This window comes from Ambystoma mexicanum, chromosome 3p, assembly GCF_040938575.1.
Source record: "Ambystoma mexicanum isolate Mex_15411 chromosome 3p, UKY_AmexF1_1, whole genome shotgun sequence".
Classification (NCBI taxonomy): Eukaryota; Metazoa; Chordata; class Amphibia; order Caudata; family Ambystomatidae; genus Ambystoma; species Ambystoma mexicanum.
Genome location: NC_090925.1, coordinates 1,235,883,365 through 1,235,900,879, shown reverse-complemented (window position 1 = coordinate 1,235,900,879; position 17,515 = coordinate 1,235,883,365). Strand labels below are relative to the sequence as shown.

General features: G+C 50.2%; 1 protein-coding gene across 6 annotated transcripts in view; it reads left to right on the top strand.

The window, feature by feature from the left end:
- ATF7IP (activating transcription factor 7 interacting protein) overlaps nucleotides 1-17,515 on the top strand; it is an 813,149-nt gene that overhangs the window by 451,755 nt on the left and 343,879 nt on the right. For all 6 annotated transcript variants that reach the window (XM_069652710.1, XM_069652711.1, XM_069652713.1 and 3 more), the window contains one exon: nucleotides 5,656-5,738. In XM_069652710.1, the coding sequence (XP_069508811.1) occupies nucleotides 5,656-5,738 (83 nt within the window). The remainder of the gene's footprint in view (nucleotides 1-5,655; nucleotides 5,739-17,515) is intronic.

Genomic DNA, 17,515 nt, shown 5'->3' with positions numbered 1-17,515 from the left:
GCCCAGTCATCGGCCACCCTGCCACTTACGCATGTGGTATCCGCCGTACCACCGTCAACGACTGCGACGGTGGCCTCGTCAGCGGGGGTTCTACAGGAAGCCTGGAGGCCTGAAGTTTTTGATCCGATTCCCCCGGATACTTTACTGCAAGAACAGGCTGTGTCGCTGTCCTCGGGGGAGGACGAGAACGGGAGAATAGCTGGCCCGGCAGACCTAGGGCTACGAGTGGTTGACAAGTCGTCGACGAGGGGATCCGGTATACCGGTATCTGCCCCTCTTCTCAATCCTCAATCTGTTTTGTTGTTGGAAATTATGTCCACGCTTCAGTCTTTGGTACAGTCGTTGGACCGGAGACTACCTCAGGCAAACCTGCCACAGTCACCCGTCGACAAGCCGGGCCCTTCCCGTCCACGGACGCACTTACGCACGCCAATCTCAGCACTGGCACCCCAAGAGGAAGGTGAGCTGCCAGATTCGGAGTCTGACAGGCGAGCCATGTCGGATATCTCATCATCCCCCTCCAGGGATCGAACCTGGGAGTCAGAGGTGGAGTTAGAAACCCCAAGAAGCCCAGCCCACCCGTCCCCCCCCCCCCCCCCCCCCCCGGACGACATTGCATCATTCCATTCTATGATGGAGAAGGCGTGTAAGGAATTTGGTTTGTCCCAGGAAGAACAGAAAAAGGACTGTTTTTTGTTCGACCACATGGGTAAGAGAAGGTCTGTGTTCTCAATACCAATACTAGACCACGTGTGGAAGGAGGGGTTGCAGACAATGCGTCGCCCCTTTTCGGAGCCGGCAGTGAAAGGACGCCTCGTGAAAAAGTTTAAGGCTCCAGAGTCTACCCCCCAAGTGTTTATCCTCCCAACCAACGCCGGAATCGGTGGTGTCGGCGGCAGCGGCGAGGAAGGCGAAGGCCCAGCACAAGTGCACGACTCCGCCTGAAAACGAAGCAAGACGCCAGGATGCCTTTGGCAAAAAAGTGCTCTCCGTGGGAGCAACCACAGTAAAGGCCGCAAACTCTCTGGCTATTGTAGCCAGGTACGACAGATATGTGGCACAGGCTAGCGCCGTTGCTGGATCATCTTCCGAAAGAGCATAGGAAGGCAGCGATGTTACTTGTCCGAGAGGGTGAGGAAGCCTCCAATCACGCAATAAACATTGCGGTGGACCTCGCTGAGTCAGGCTTCAAGCAAGTCAATAATGGGGTCGTATTACGACGACAGTCATGGCTTAAGTGTACCTACTTCAGACCAGAGGTACAATACAAAGTATTATATATGCCTTTTGAGGGAGACCTTCTATTCAGAGAGAAGGTAGACGAGGCCCTAAAGGGAATGAAAGAGGACTCGGACACGGCACGTTCATTGGGTGCCCTCCAGAGTGGCCGAAGCTACAAGTCTTTTTGTTCCTTTAGAGGGGCTTCAGGTAATTCCAGATTCTCTGCGTCTGAAGACAGATCCTTTGGCAGGTCGGCTTACCCCTCCCAGGGATACAGGCGTGCTTCCCAAATGGCAAACCGACACTGGAACTTCCAGACGTCCAGGAAGAGACCACCCTATCCGTCGTCATCGAGAGACGAGCAAAATAAAGATCAGCAGTGACAGACAACACACCGTTCTGGGGGGAAGAGTGTCAGCATATGTCGACGAATGGGAACGAATAACGACGGATCAATGGGTGCTGGACACTATAAGGAACGGGCACTCTCTACAATTCAAGCACAGCCCTCCGCACATTCCACCTGCGTTCACCGCTCATTTCCATCTGAGGATACTGCAACAAGAGGTAACTCTCATGTTAGCAAAGGGCATGATAGAATTAGTTCCAACATCACAGAGAGGTCAAGGAGTCTACTCAAGATACTTTGTCGTAAAAAAGCCGTACGGCAAATGGCGTCCCATTTTAGACTTACGCGATCTCAAGTCTTTTAAAGAGCCTAAAATTCAAAATGTTCACGCTGCAGGAAGTGATCCGCGCCGTTCAAGAAGGGGATTTTCTAGCGTCCCCTGATTTACAGGACGCGTACTTCCATATTCCAATGTGTCGGAAACACAGGAAATTCCTGAGATTTGTAATAGGGCGGACTCACTACCAGTTCACGGTTCTTCCCTTTGGGCTCAAGACCTCCCCCAGAACGTTCACAAAATGCCTGGCCCCAGTAGCGGCCTGGCTAAGGAAGCAAGGCCACCACGTATACCCATACCTCGACAACTGGATGGTAAGGGGATCCTCCCCAGCGTCGACCAACACAAGTTTGCAAGCCACCATGCAGCTTCTACAACAGCTGGGATTTGCCATAAACTTCGAAAAATCCTCTCTGCGGCCATCAAGAACGTTGGTGTTCCTGGGGGCACAGTTCGAGACCCAGTTAGGGCTAGTGAAGCCTTCTCTCGACAGAACCTCAAAACTCAACCAGCTGGCGAGCCGATTACGACAAACCAACAGGCTCTCAGTGAGGAAATACCTTTTCGGTCCTAGGGGCCATGGCATCCTGCATCCATCTAGTGGCAAACTGTCGCCTATTCATGAGGCCAGTCCAGGAATTATTTGCAGACCGATGGACGCAGGCCCAAGGATCGTGGTCAGACAAGATAACCATCGACGACGACCAGCTGCTTCGGACCCTTCAGTGGTGGCAGAGTTTCCACAATCTGAACAACGGGGTACCCCTACAGGAACCGGAGTTTCAGCGAACCATAGTCACGGATGTGTCCCTAACCGGATGGGGAGCTCACATGGGTACTCTTCAAACGCAAGGTAGCTGGTCTCCAACGGAGTCACTCCTACACATAAACGTGTTAGAGCTCAGAGCAGTACGATGGGCCTTGAAGGTATTCCTACCACACATCAAGGGATCGCGAGTACGAGTACTGACCGACAATACGACGGCCATGTTTTATTTGAGAAAACAAGGAGGGACGCGATCAAGAACTCTTTCCATAGAGGCCAAGAAAACATGGCATTGGGCATTAAAGCACGAGATTTCCATCGTGGCTCACCATCTCCCGGGAGTGAGGAATTCGCAAGCAGATTCCCTCAGCAGAAGCATGGCCCAGATACACGAATGGGAAATGGACACAGTTCAGCTGATGAAAGTGTTCGAGAAATGGGGTCACCCTCCTCTGGACGCATTCTCAACCAAGGACAACAAGAAATGCAAGCAATTTGCAAGCAGATGGCCTCAGGAGGGTTCTATGGGGGAGGCATTCTCCTTCCCATGGACGGACATGTTCCTTTATGCTTTTCCTCCGTTCCCCCTCATACGGAGGACAGTACAGTGGATACGCAGATACAGTTGCCGGGTAATTCTAGTGGCACCGTGCTGGCCGCGGCAACCGTGGTTCTCCGACCTGCTTCACCTGTCGCTGGAACATCCAATAGCGTTTCCGAGAGTCCCGAACCTACTATCCCGGGACAAAGGCACGGTGTGGCATCACGACCCGGACAGTCTCAACCTTGCAGCCTGGCTCCTGACTTTTCGGAGTTCGGTGCGTTAGACGTTTCGGAGGATTGTCAAAAAATTCTGCAGGCGGCTCGAGCCCCTTCTACCAACAAATCTTACACCTATAAGTGGCGGAATTTCTGTGAATGTTGTCGAGGACAGCAAGACCTACAACCGTTGACGGTGACGCCGGAACAAGTTCTACCTTACCTGCTTCTCTTGGCGGAGAGGGGTTTATCCTTCACATCGATAAAGGTGCACCTGGCGGCCATCTCGAGGTTCACGAGGAAGAGACAGTCGTCTCCTCTATTCAGCGACAGACTTGTGAAACACTTCATGAGGGGTTTATTTCGAACTTTTCCCCCGGTAAAACGTTTCCCTCCAACTTGGAGTCTCAACACAGTGTTGGCAGGCTTAATGAAACCGCCCTTTGAGCCTATGGCCACGTCGGACATGAAATTCATATCGTGGAAGTTGGCATTCTTAATTGCTATCACATCAGCTAGGAGAATCTCGGAACTGCAAGCGCTGGTCGTAGACCCGCCATACTTAAGATTCTTTAAGGACAAGGTGGTCCTGGCAACTAATCCTACGTTCGTCCCAAAAGTTCTGAGTGTATCACAAACACTCGTCCATTGTTCTACCTACTTTCTTCGCGACCCCATCATCGGCATCAGAAAAAGCTCTTCATACCTTGGACGTTAAGAGGGCTCTGAAATTTTACCTACATCGTACACAGGAACTCAGGTCTACTCGACAACTGTTCATCGCATATGGTCCGTCGACGAGGGGAAAAGCGATCTCTAAACAAGGATTGGCTCGATGGGTCTCATCGACGATTGCGTTTTGCCACTCCAAGGCCGGAAGGCCGCTGCAAGGGCATCCTAGAGCCCATTCTACAAGATCAACGTCCTCCTCAGCAGCATTATGGGCAGGAATTCCGCTAACGGATATATGCCAGGCTGCGGCATGGACAGTGCCCCACAAGTTTACCCGCCACTACTGCCTTGCCAGGCCGCATGCGGACGAGGTGCAGATGGGAAGAGCTGTCCTGCGCCATCTGTTTCAGTAAGGTAAACTCCACGCTGTGGAGAGTCTGTTTTCTACCTTTTGATGACAGTATACTTTATGTGGGAAAGGTTATATGAGTAAACTTATTCCTGCTGTACATATGCATTGTGTATTATGGTGAGGGTATATTACATTACATTACATTCTCACCGCCGTTTCAGGTGTTACTGCTATACAATCTATTCTAAGCATGTGAATCCATGAAAGATCCAATGCTGCAGAAGGGAATAGCTTCTTACCTGTAACTCCATTTCTCCAGCATTGGTATCTTTCATGGATTCACATGCGCCTGCCAACCTCCCCGGATGCAATGTATTTGCGTGATAAGTTTAACCCTTCCTACTTTGGAGGAGCCGGAATCTGAAGGGGAGCCGCAGGGGCGGGCCTCTTATACTGGGACGGCCTACGGGGCATGCGTAGACGGGTCCTAAAAGGATGTAGATAGGACACAAAAGTGTCGGAAGTTTTCCTATAGGAAAAGGCTATATATGTGTACCGAGGGTCCCAGTCTGACGACGGGGAATATTCTAAGCATGTGAATCCATGAAAGATACCAATGCTGGAGAAATGGAGTTACAGGTAAGAAACTATTCCCTTATTCACTAAGAATAGTAGATTACTATCCTGAATTTATAACCTTATGTTTGACTAAACTTGACTTGCTTCTGACTCCGCTAAATAAGGTTATACCTTGGTTTGCATACCATTGAGTTGGGTTTTTATGATTGTTTATATGATGTTATACTACTTATCTAAGCCTACTTGTATTTAAATAAACCCTTTATTTTTACAATAGTGTTTCAGTGTTTCTTTGGACCAGATGAATACTGCAATTTCTTTGCCACCAAGCTATAGCCCTATCTCCCTCCTAAGATAAGCCTGGCTGCTCTGTCCATGCTACCACATTCTCAGGTGGTACAGCCTTATACTAAGAGTGGAGCGTATGAACTGTCCTAACAGAAACTGACAATCTTGAACATTGCGATACTCTCCATCCTATATGAAGTACTCTTATGGAAATGAGATCAAAGTGCACGTATGTCCTTGTATACTTGCATCAACCTAGAAGTTGCATGAAAGCAAATGCACAACAGATCAGGTGACATTAAATGCAGCTTTAATACTAATTTGTCTTTCAGACGCAAGTGACACAGCCTGTCCAAGCACAGCTTGAACCTCCCGGCAAAGCTGCTGGTGATGGAGTCAGTATCCTGGCACAACGGTGAGGACTTTGCAGTAGGCATAGAATATCCGAGAGAGCAATTGTTTCTAGGTTCATCAGTGATTTTGAAATGTACACATACTTACATAGAATACTGGTAATAGCTCACTTTTTAGTGTATCATTTTATAGTAAATAATGATACTCCTATGTCCCGTCCCCTTTCCTCCATACTTGTGTGACATTCCGTCCTTCGGGACGGGTCTGGAGCACTTTTGTTAAATGGGGCTCTGCCCCGCACATCGCCCTTCAGTCCTTTTCTCGGTGCGGTCTGGGCTGGACGCACTTGCATCACCTGGAAAAATTGTTTTCTTGTTCCCGTAGTCCTTATCTCCTCTGGTTCTGCGGTCGCGTAGTGCTCCGTCTATGCCGGAGCGTTTGGGACTTGTCCTGTTCTTCATGCAAACGTCGCTTCGCTAGGGCAGATCCTCATTCCATCTACTTGGAGTGTCTCGGGCCAGATCATCGCTGGGATTTGTGCTTCTACTGCGATTCCCTTTATGTCCGGGCACTCCAACGCAGTCTTCTTCGGTGGGAGGACATCTTTCAGCATGTTCCTCTACCTCATCTTCAGTCGACGCCCGTTACAGGCTTCACACCTCTGAGGAGATTGCCTTAGCGTCTTGTCCGCTCCCTTCCTCAATGGTGGTAGCTGCAGCCACACTTCAATCCAAGCCGGCCTCTGTGACCTCTACGGCTGCGGCTCAGATTCTCTCCAAGGAGGACAACATTTTACACTCTTTGGGCAAGAAAATCTTTGCCAACTCGGCACTGCAACTTCGCCAACCAAATACCGATCCTGGCGGCAGCTAATATGAAGCTGTGGAAGGAGTTGGCTGATTTCCAGGAGTGCATTCCTGGGGATAGGCTAGACGACTTAAAGGCCGGTTTATCAGACGCCAGGGTGTTGGCACAAGATCTCCTGGAAGCCGCGGCACATCATGTGGATATCTCAGCTCGAGGCCTGGTGGTGGGAATTGACACATCCCGCCAAGCGTGGCTCTATGCGACGAAGTTTTCGAAGGATGTGCAAGAGAAACTTCTGGACCTTGATGGCAAGGAATTGTTCCATTCATCTACGGATGACAAGCTTACAAAGACCAAGGCGAGCACCCAAACCGCCAAATCTTTGTTGGTCCTAGCAAAGGTCCCAGCTAAGGCCCCTTACATGCAGAGGTCAAGGTCTTGGTCCTTCTCTGGTTTCAAGGGGTTTCAGGACTCCCGGGCATGCAGGACTGAACCCCCGGTTGGCGGCACCCATCGAAAATTGCCACATAGTCGTTTTTTCTCTTGGCCATCAGCCTCCTTTCCGGAAGCAGGTTGTCTCCCTGCCGACAAGTCTGAAAAATATTTTTTGTCGGTCGCACAAGACTCCTGTGGGAGGACGAATCTCGTCTCATCTTGAGGCGTGGTAGACAATCGCCAAAGATCAGTGTGTTTTGTCCATCGTTCGGGCGGGCTTTCGGTTGCCCCTCCCACCTAGCCCACCCTTCAATCCACTTTTCCAACAGACTGGGACACCCTCTCTGAGCCGAGGTTCAGAAGCTTCTAGACTTCAGGGCGGTGGAACCTGTTCCCCTCGGGGAGCAAGGGGGGGGGGGCTTCTACTCTCGACTGTTCAGTGCCCAAACCAACCAGGCTGGCCTTCGCACCATCCTCAGACCTTTCCCAGATGAACCTTTCTCTTCCCCAAGAGAAATGCAAGATGATCACACCGTGCCAAATGAAGCCCTCTCTTCGGAAGGGCGACGTGCTCAGTGTAGTGGACCTTCAGGACGCGTATATGCACATCCTGATATGGAGGCCGCATCGAAAATATCTGCGGTTCTCCCTGGGGGCGTGGGGATGAGGGGAGTACTTTCAGTTCTGCGTGCTCCCGTTTGGTCTCAGCTCAGCGCCGTGCGCCTTTTTAGGAAGATGTCGGTCATCACAGCTTTTCTTTGGCTACAGGGTGTTCATTTATAGCTGTACTTGGGCGATTGGCTCATACGCAGCCCTTGTCTTCCGACGGCTTTGAGCAATCTCCAGTCTCTCCTCCAGCTCTTGTTCCAAATTGGGCTGTCAGTGAATTGGCAGAAATCTTCCATGATGGTCTCCCAAGACCTGATCTTCCTGGGTTTCCGTTGGAACACGATCGACTCCAGGGTGTATTTGACGACGGACAGGATTGCAGATCTATTCGCCACGTATCATCTCTTCAGTCAGAGTACATGACGGTTTAGTGGTTCCAAAGCCTTCTGGGCCTCAGGCATGCTTGCTCTCTCTCTGGCACGTCTCAGAATGAGGCGTACACAGCTAGCTCTTCGGAGCTCTTGGTGTCAGGATTCGGACTTGGATTCCAAGATGATTCCAGTCCCATCCTGCATGATGGCGGACCTTCCATGGTAGTCCTCGACCAACATTCTTACAGTGGGAGCCTCCCTTCAGCAGCCCTGCCCACAAGTGCCGATTACCACAGACTACTTCCTTCTGGGCTGGGGCATGCCGCTGGATCATTTCAATCTATGGGCACTGCAGGACATGCAGTTTCATATACATTATTTGGAACTCCTGGCTGATTTTCTGGCGCTGAAAGCTTTCCAGCCTTCCATCATGAACCAGGTGGTCCGCCTCCACACGGACAACTCGGTGTCGAGGTTTTATATCAGCAAGCATGGTGGTACCAAGTCACCACCTCTTGCAGACTTTGCTATTCAGATTTGGGAATGGGCCATCCAGCACGGCATTTGGCTGCTGGTGGTACACATTCCGGGGCAATTCAATGTGACTGCAGACGCACTGAGCTGACAGACTGCGGCCAGCTATGAGTGGGAACTGAACATGGAGGTTCTCCAATCTTTGGCCAATAGGGCACTCCAGATGTGGACCTTTTTGCGACTGCCACAAATAGGAAACTTCCTCTTTATGCATCCAGGAACGGTCTCGGGCCTTCTCTCTGGGGGATGCTATCGAGATTCTGTGGCACAACATGAGGGCATATGCCTTCCCGCCTCTTCTTCCTCTGATTCATCGGTCACTCTGCAAGCTCAGAATGCATCAAATTGCACTCGTCTTTTCATAGCTCCTTGGTGGCCAGCCAGATTCTGGTTTTTCGAAACTTCAGCATCTGTCGATTTTTGTCTTCTGATCAGACTGCCGTTGATTCCCAACCTGCTTCACCAGTGCAGTCAGCAGATGTGGCACCCCTCCCCACAATCGTTCCGTTTAGCTGCCTGGTGCCTGAATTCAAGTATTTAGCATAGTTTACCCTGTCTGAGGACAATATTTGCATTATCCGGGCGGCCAGGAAGCCTTCTATAAGGTCTCAGTAAAGGAGCAAGTGGCTCTGTTTTTGTCACTGGTGTTTGGCTAAGCAGCTATACCCCAGACATGCTACGATGGACACTGTCCTTTCGTTCATTTCTCATCTGGCCGCTTCGGGCATTCATGTTCTGTCTTGTAGGACTTGTCGGCTATTGCCGCTTACCTGTCCACTGACACCTGTTCCTTTTCTGTGACGAATCCAGTCATCAAAAGGCTCTTTGCAGGTTTATTACATCTTTTTCCATCTGTATACAATCCTCGTCCAAAGTGGGATTTAAATGTGGTCCTGACCGCCTTATGCCATAAACCATTTGAACCCATGGCTATGAAGGATCTGAAGTAGCTTTCTTGGAAGGTTGCCTTTTTGATTGCAGTAATTTTGGCAAGGCGTGTAAGAGAGCTTCAAGCTCTGTCCGTGGAACATCTGTTCCTTACCTTCCATAAGGATAATTTGTGCTCCGCACTCATTGTTCTTTCCTTCCTAGAGTAGTGACTGATTGTCATTTGAATCAATCTATATCATTGCCTGTCTTTTTTTCCGAACCCGGCCTCGGATGCTGAGAGAGTGTTACACAATTTAGATGTCAGACGAGCTCTGAGGTTCTATCTGAACAGAACATCTGAACTCTGGTGCTCCTCTCAACTCTGTTACATTCGTAGACCCGAAAGGGAAACCTGTTTCAAAGGCTACGATCGCCCGATGGATTACCTCCTGTATTTCAGAAGCGTATGCCATTCAGGGCATTCAAACTCCGAAGGGCATTAACGCACATCTTGTATGTGGCAAAGCGGCTGCTGTTGCCTTCCAAAAATATGTTCCCTGGGAAAACATTGCCAAGGCAGCTACTTAGGATTCCCCTTCAGCTTTCTGTAAGCATTACTGTTTGGAATTGAGCTCCAGGGCCGATGCTCAATTTAGCCAGGCTGTCCTTAACCTTTTTTCAGTAAGGAAGTTCCATCCACCTGTATTACCTGTGAGGAGTGCTTTGGAATCTCCAACAAGTATGGAGGAAAGGGGGACCGGACATAGGAGTGTGCAAAGTTACCATAGTGAATAACTTGCGCCTAATCCATAGTCCCCTTTCCTCCATACGCCCGCCATCCCCTCTAAGTAACCTCTATTATTGCTTAAATGGTTGCAGACCTGGCTATAGGAAAGGACTGAAAGGCGATGCGCGGGGCAGAGCTCAAGAGGGCGGTGTTGGGGCCGTGTGTGGTACCCCGCATAAAAAGAGGGCACATTTTCAATGTTTAATGCTTTTTAACAAAAGTGCTCCGGGCCCGTCCTGAAGGACGAAATGTCCCACAAGGAGTAATGAGGGCTACAGACTAAGAGCATGGTGAGTAACTTTAATCTCTCCATTGGTCATCTCTTGCCAGTAATGTTTTCAGGCCACACATTTGGACTCACTACTAGCCATTGGCTAGTTGTTGGTGAGATATATGTTTCTGATGTTTGTTAATCCGCTTAGAATCACATGCTGTGCATAGGTCCGACATCCAGTGGTCACTGCAGAGTATTGCATTTTGTTTTTCGTAGTCGAAAAGGGACGTCGACAAGGCGTGTCTGAAATACTATCCCTATAGTGACGTGCGTTGTACCCACAATCCCTCACGCGTCGAGGTCCCTCAGATTGTTTTTTTCCGCCCAGCTACTGGTCTCCTTTACGCGGAGCTCCTCGAGAGACATTGCAGATTTCTTCTCCTCGACCTTTCGTCGTTTTCCTACTTAATATATAACACATCGATCCCTCCCTCGACGCAGTTGTGAAGCTGTCTCCGCCGAGCAAGATCTTCGACGGAGGGGACGAGCGGAGGAGATCCTTCGGCGTTGCCGAACACGTGGCCTGGCCTCGCAGGCCAAATACAGTAGGGAGAGTGGGGTCGTGGGACATCTCTGGTTCTTTTCTGAGAATGCCTTTCCTTTTCCCCTTCCTTTCCCTTGGGGTCGTTATCACGATTTATTGCCTCGGCTATGGAGAGGACACCCTTTAGGTTTTGCCCGCTTTGCAAGGGCAAGTTTACTTGGAAGGACAAGCATTCACGGTGTAACAGCTGCTTGCCCCTCGATCACAAAGAGGAGGGTTGCACGGCTTGTCGGCTTCTTAAGCCAAAGACTCTAAAAGACCGTAGGGTCAAGAGATGGGCGGCCTACGCTATGTCGAAGGCCGATTCTTCACCCGCCGCTGCTACCACCGACAGTGACTAGGAACGTGATAACACGACCTCCGCTACGGAGGTCGTAGACCCCTCTAAAGAGCGCTCGCGCTCTTCGTCGTCTGTCCTCGGCCTCGACGGGCTCGGCTCATGCCCTGCTTATGGGGATGAACACCCCGGCGACACTGACGCACACGATACCACACATAAGCACACAACCCATGGCTCTTCTTCGTCGAAGACGAAGAAAGCATCATCGCCCAAGGAGACGCAGGTTCCACCGGCGGCCTCCTCGGACCGTTCAGGTTCGAAGCCCCTCTCGCAACTGCAGCCGCGACCAGCGACATGGGCTTTCGGCAAATAAGGGCGCCGCCCCCAAACCATCGGCCGGAGCGCACCAGCAGAGAGCGCACGCCGCCGTAGAACGATCGACACCCGTAACGTCGAAACCACAGCCCAAAGCTGACAAACGAGTCGCAGAGAGCTTGGCGAGGATCGTTCTAGCCGACGCCCAGAAGCGTACGCCGAAAGACACGTCGAGCGCTACGCAAAGGTCGAAAGACACGCCGAAAAAGCCCGAAGAAAGACAGGGACTACCCCCTTCAGTCAGGGGGACCCCCAGCACACCGGAAGGCTTTTCGGAAGGCGACGGGACACTTTCCTCGACGTTATGGGAGAGGTCGAGCCGTTTTCAGCTAGATGACACTAATTTTCCCCCGCTAGACCGCTCAGGGGTACCCCATGAAACCATAGAAAGGCTCCATCTCTGCATGGAGAGAATGGAGAGGTTTAGGAAGACCCAGAACCCTCCTACTCCCAAGAGAACAAGAGAAGGGCCTCAGGAGGACCCCAGGGCCAAATTCCCGAGACTATTCAATCCCCAGCAGGACACTGCCTCAGATTTCCATAATGTGTATGACCTCACTGGTGAGGAACAATACTTGGAGGTGGAGGATGAATTTGTGGATGATGAAGAGGGACAGAACCAGGAGGAAGGTCTGGAAGACAGCCCAGACATGGTAGGAGAAGGCTTCGGAGAAAATCCAGAAGAAGGACCTTCTCATCCCTGGCAATCCCCATCAGCATATTCGGACATTGATGTCCTGAACCTTAATCCTCCTGACAATTCACCTGTTAGAAACACGTCTCCCATTGACGATCAGCCCACATTCAATGCCCTGTTGCGCAGAGCAGCAGCACATTTCGAACTGGACACTCGGGAGATCTCTCCTGAAATAGACTTTGTGGAAAGAGTAATTAAGGAGAAACCCCCGGTCAGCCAGACCATTCCCCTCCTCGCTTCAGTGAAGAGAAGAAGCATCCCTTCGCTATCCACACCCGCACTAATCAGAGGAGTTAATCCAAGAATTGAAAAACTTTTCACTCCTTCACCCTCAGACCCGCTGTACATCAGGGGCCATTCCATTCCGGATTCCCTTGTAGTAACTAATACAAGGAAGAGGGCAGGGGTGTCGCTGTCCACCAGCGAGGCACCACCTGACAAGGAGGGCAAGAGGTTATATGCCCTTGCAAAGAGTCACATCCTCGGCTGCCTTTTCGGCAAGAATTGCGAACAACAATTCTTTGCTAGCTAGCTACGCAGACGCGCAGTGGGCCAAACTGCGCAAAGACGCCGAAGAAGCGCCGGAACCTCTACGTACACGCCTGCTATCAACTATTGGCGAAGGAACCCAGGTCAACCAGAGTATTGTAAAGAACTCTCTGGATGCTGCAGAGACAGCGGGACGTTCCCTGGTTCAGGGAATACTCCTAAAACGCCATGTATGGCTGCGCAACTCAGGGTTCAAACCAGAGACACAGGCGTCTTTAATAAATAAACCTGTTGAAGACTCAAACCTCTTCGGGAAAGCGGTGGATGAGGCTCTGGAGATGGCTAAAAAAGAGTTTGATACTATCAAAACTCTTGACCAGATCTCTAAGCCCACTACCAGACGCGGCTATGGCAACAAACGCTTTTTTCGTGGCCAACGCCAACAGCAGAATCAGCAGCAACACTACCCTGCCACCAATTATCAGACCAATAGTGGGCAGTACAGCCAAAGAGGCCAGCGCCGTGGCAAAGGGAGAGGTCGGGGGTCCACCCCCAGAGGCTTCCAAGCCCCCAATAACACCAAGTGACGCGAAGATTCGCGTCCCCTCCCATGCAACACCGGTCGGGGGCCGGATAACATCCTTTCTTCCAGCATGGGAGGGAATAACGTCAGACCGCTGGGTACTTTCCACCGTAGCCCAAGGATACTGCATCGAATTCAACGGTTCCCCAACATACAGACCCCCGAGGGGACGACGCATGACACCGGAACACCTTGCCATCCTTCTCCAAGAAGAACAACAACTGCTGGAAAAAGGAGCCATAGAGGTCCTGCCTCTATCTCAGGTAACTGAAGGTATTTATTCAGTGTACTGCCTTGTACCCAAAAAGGATCTAACCATGCGCCCTGTATTAGATCTGCGCCCAGCGAACAAGTTTATCAAACCCCAGAAGTTTCGTATGGTGATCTTACAGGAAGTGATCCCACTGCTATCACAGGGAGATTACATGACAACATTGGACATGAAAGATGCATACTTTCATATTTTAATGTTGCCAGCGCACAGAAGATACCTCAGGTTCATGATAGAGGGCAAACACTACCAGTTCAGAGTGCTACCCTTCGGCATAGCATCGGCACCAAGGGTATTCACGAAGGTACTGGCAGTGGCAGCGGCCCACCTGCGCAGGTTGTCCATCCCAGTTTACCCTTACCTCGACGACTGGCTCATAACAGGGGATTCTTACGAAACATGCTTCTCCAATACCCAAAAGACTGTAGACCTTTTGTTCCAGTTGGGCTTCTCCATCAACGAAAAGAAGTCCAGCCTAGACCCCAGCCAAATCAAACCATTCTTTGGGGCTCTAATTCAAACAAAGGACGGCCTCGTCTTCCCCTCCAACGAGAGGGTCCAAAACATGCTGTTTCAGATCCCTCAATATGTGACTGGTCGAGAGGTGACGGTACGCAAAGCAATGCGCTTGCTAGGCATGATGGCGTCGTGTATTTATTTGGTACCTCACGCGCGCATGCGCCCTATGCAAGAGTGGCTCAACAGCCAGTGGTGTCAGGCCAGCGGACTATGGGACGATCTAGTGGTGGTCTCGCAGGCCTTGGTTCTCTCGCTACGGTGGTGGACAAAGGAAAACCTGGAAAGAGGGAAACCCTTTGCCACACCCGCGGCGGAAGCCACTCTAACCACAGACGCATCCCTCACAGGATGGGGGGCTCACCTATCCCATCAAACTGCTCACGGAGTGTGGACTCCAAACGTAGCATCCAAACACATAAATCTACTGGAGCTACTAGCTGTGTTCAAGGCGCTAAAGCCTTCCAGGAACACCTACAAGGCAAGACTGTGTTGGTCCTTACAGACAGCACCACAGCCATGTACTACATCAACAAGCAGGGGGGCACCCACTCTCCAGTACTGTCCAAACTGGCCCAAAATATATGGAAGTGGGCTCTCAAACAAAACATGTTCCTACTGTCACAACATGTACCAGGGGAACTCAATCTGCTGGCAGACAAACTCAGCAGAGATTTCCCCCTGCCCGAAGAGTACGAATGGCGACTGCACGAAGACATCGTCTTCGACGTCTTCACACAATGGGGATTCCCAGAAATAGACCTGTTCGCAACCCTGGAGAACTCACAATGCCAAAGTTACGCCTCCAGGTACCCCCAGAACCAATCCAAGGGGAACGGTCTGTCGATGCAATGGTCAGGGAAATTTGTTTACGCTTTTCCCCCCGACTCCCCTTCTCAACAAGGTGGTGCACAAGATGCACCAGGAACAAGTGACCATGATACTGGTGGCCCCAATGTGGGCCCGACAGCCATGGTTCGCTCACTTGATGGAGATGTCTCTATCTCCCCCAGTGAAACTCCCCTGCCCTTATAACATGCTGTCACAAGACAAGGGCAGAACTCTGCATCCATGCCCCCAGAACATGAACTTAGCAGCTTGGCTCCTGTGATCATAGAATTCGGACATCTACAGCTCCCGCAGAGATGCATGGACATCCTCAGGGAAGCCAGAAAACCTAACGCTCGCCACTGCTATTCTAGCAAGTGGAAGAGATTTGTCATCTGGAGCAGAAGAAAAAGATTCAATCCGATTGACTGCTCTCCCACACATATTGTTCTATACCTGACCCACTTATTGGATTCAGGTCTAGTGTTCAATTCCATTAAAGTCCACCTAGCGGCACTTTCTGCATAAACCACTTCCCAACTCAGTGTCGTGGTGGAAGATCCCTGTTATAAAGGCCTTCATGGAGGGAGTAAAGAGAATACACCCACCGATAGCTGACCCAACTCCCGGATGGGACCTTAATGTGGTACTTACCAGACTCATGGGCTCACCATTCGAACCCATGCACAAAGCATCTCTTAAACACCTCACTCTTAAGACTGCTTTTCTAATAGCTATCACCTCCATCAGGAGAGTAAGTGAACTACAGGCTCTTTCTGTTCTAGACCCCTTCGTTACAGTTCACAGAGATAAGGTGGTTCTACGCACGCACCCAAGGTTTGCTCCGAAATTCATCTCGAAATTCCACGTAAACCAGTCTATAGAAATGCCAACGTTCTTTCAAAATCCTTCCAACTTGGGAGAAAAAACTCTGCACACACTAGATGTGCGCAGAGCGGTCATGTTCTACATGGAAAGAACCTGACCACTGAGGAAGACTAATCAGTTCTTCGTCTCGGTGGCAGCAGGAAGAGAAGGGGATGCAGTTTCAAAGTCCACTATTTCTAGATGGATTGTTCAATGCATCACTCTCTGCTATACTCTTGCTAAGAGAGAACTGCCCTTTAAGCCAAGAGCACACACTACTCGAGGCACGGGGGCACCCATAGCATTCATTGCAAATGTTCCCCTTGAGTCCATCTGCAAAGCGGCTACCTGGAGTTCTGTGCACAACTTTACAAAACACTACTGTCTAGATGCACACTGGAGATCTGACTCCCAGGTGGGACAGGCAGTATTAAGACATCTTTTCTCTACTGTTCCTTCTCATAACCCACCGCCAACTCCGGGTACTGCTCGCTAGTCTATGCACAGCATGTGATTCTAAGCAGATTAACAAACATCAGAAGACAATGCATTACTTACCGTAAAAGCATTTCTGATGGTTGTATCTGCTTAGATTCACATGCACCCACCCTTCCTCCCCGCTCGGATGGAAGGAACATAGACTTCCTTTTATATCTCTTTTCTGTACTCACTCACGTCTAGAAGGCTCCTTCAGGGCAGAAAAATACAAACAGAGGGACCTCGACGCGTGAGGGATTGTGGGTACAACGCACCTCACTATAGGGATAGTATTTCAGACACACCTTGTCGACGTCCCTTTTCGACTACGAAAAACAAAATGCAGTACTCCGCAGTGACCACTGGATGTCAGACCTATGCACAGCATGTGAATCTAAGCAGATACAACCATCAGAAATGCTTTTACGGTAAGTAATGCATTGTCATGTGGAGAACTGAGCAAGTTTGACTTTTTTCTAATTGAAAATGTTACCCCTAACTTTTTTTAATCTTACATCAGTAACACATGTTAACCAGCCCAATATCCTATTAAGTACACTCATCATTGCCATCCCTGCTCTCGTGGTCTGTCCGGTATAGTGCTGATTGACATTGCAGAGCTCTGCATCCTGTGTTGTGATCGCTTTGAATGTCCTGGTGTATCTGATAAAGGGTGTCATTTTCTTCATTGATCTTATTTACCCATAAATACTGAATCGCCCTGGCTATGCATGGAATCTTATTACAAGTTGTGTGGGATCAGAAAAGATGGCCAGTAATTGCGATACTGCCACTTATTCTAGCGTTAAAGGTATTTGTGCCGTGCACCATCACCACCGTAGTGGTCCCCAGGCGCTCTGGCGCATTTGAAAAGGATGGGTGGGGGTGTTAGTAGTGTGTAATGGGAATAGGAGAGTGAGAGCTGTGATGTCCTGTTGGCAGCTTTTTTGATTGATTGATATTTTATTTCTATCGCGCTCGTACACAAGTGTTTCAGAGCGCCGCAAGGGAGGGGAACAGGGGAGAACAACACAGCAATCTTACTAGGCCCCAGCCGAAGACGGAGATCTACCCCCAGCTCGTTTCTTAGATCAACGACTGACCCTGAGTGAGTTGGAGGTAGAGGAGCAAGGAGCTCGAGAGGGGAGGTATTTGCGGAGGGATAGCTGAAGGTATTTTGGACCCAGGTCCCAGAAAGCCTTGTGGACAATGCAGAGGGTTTTG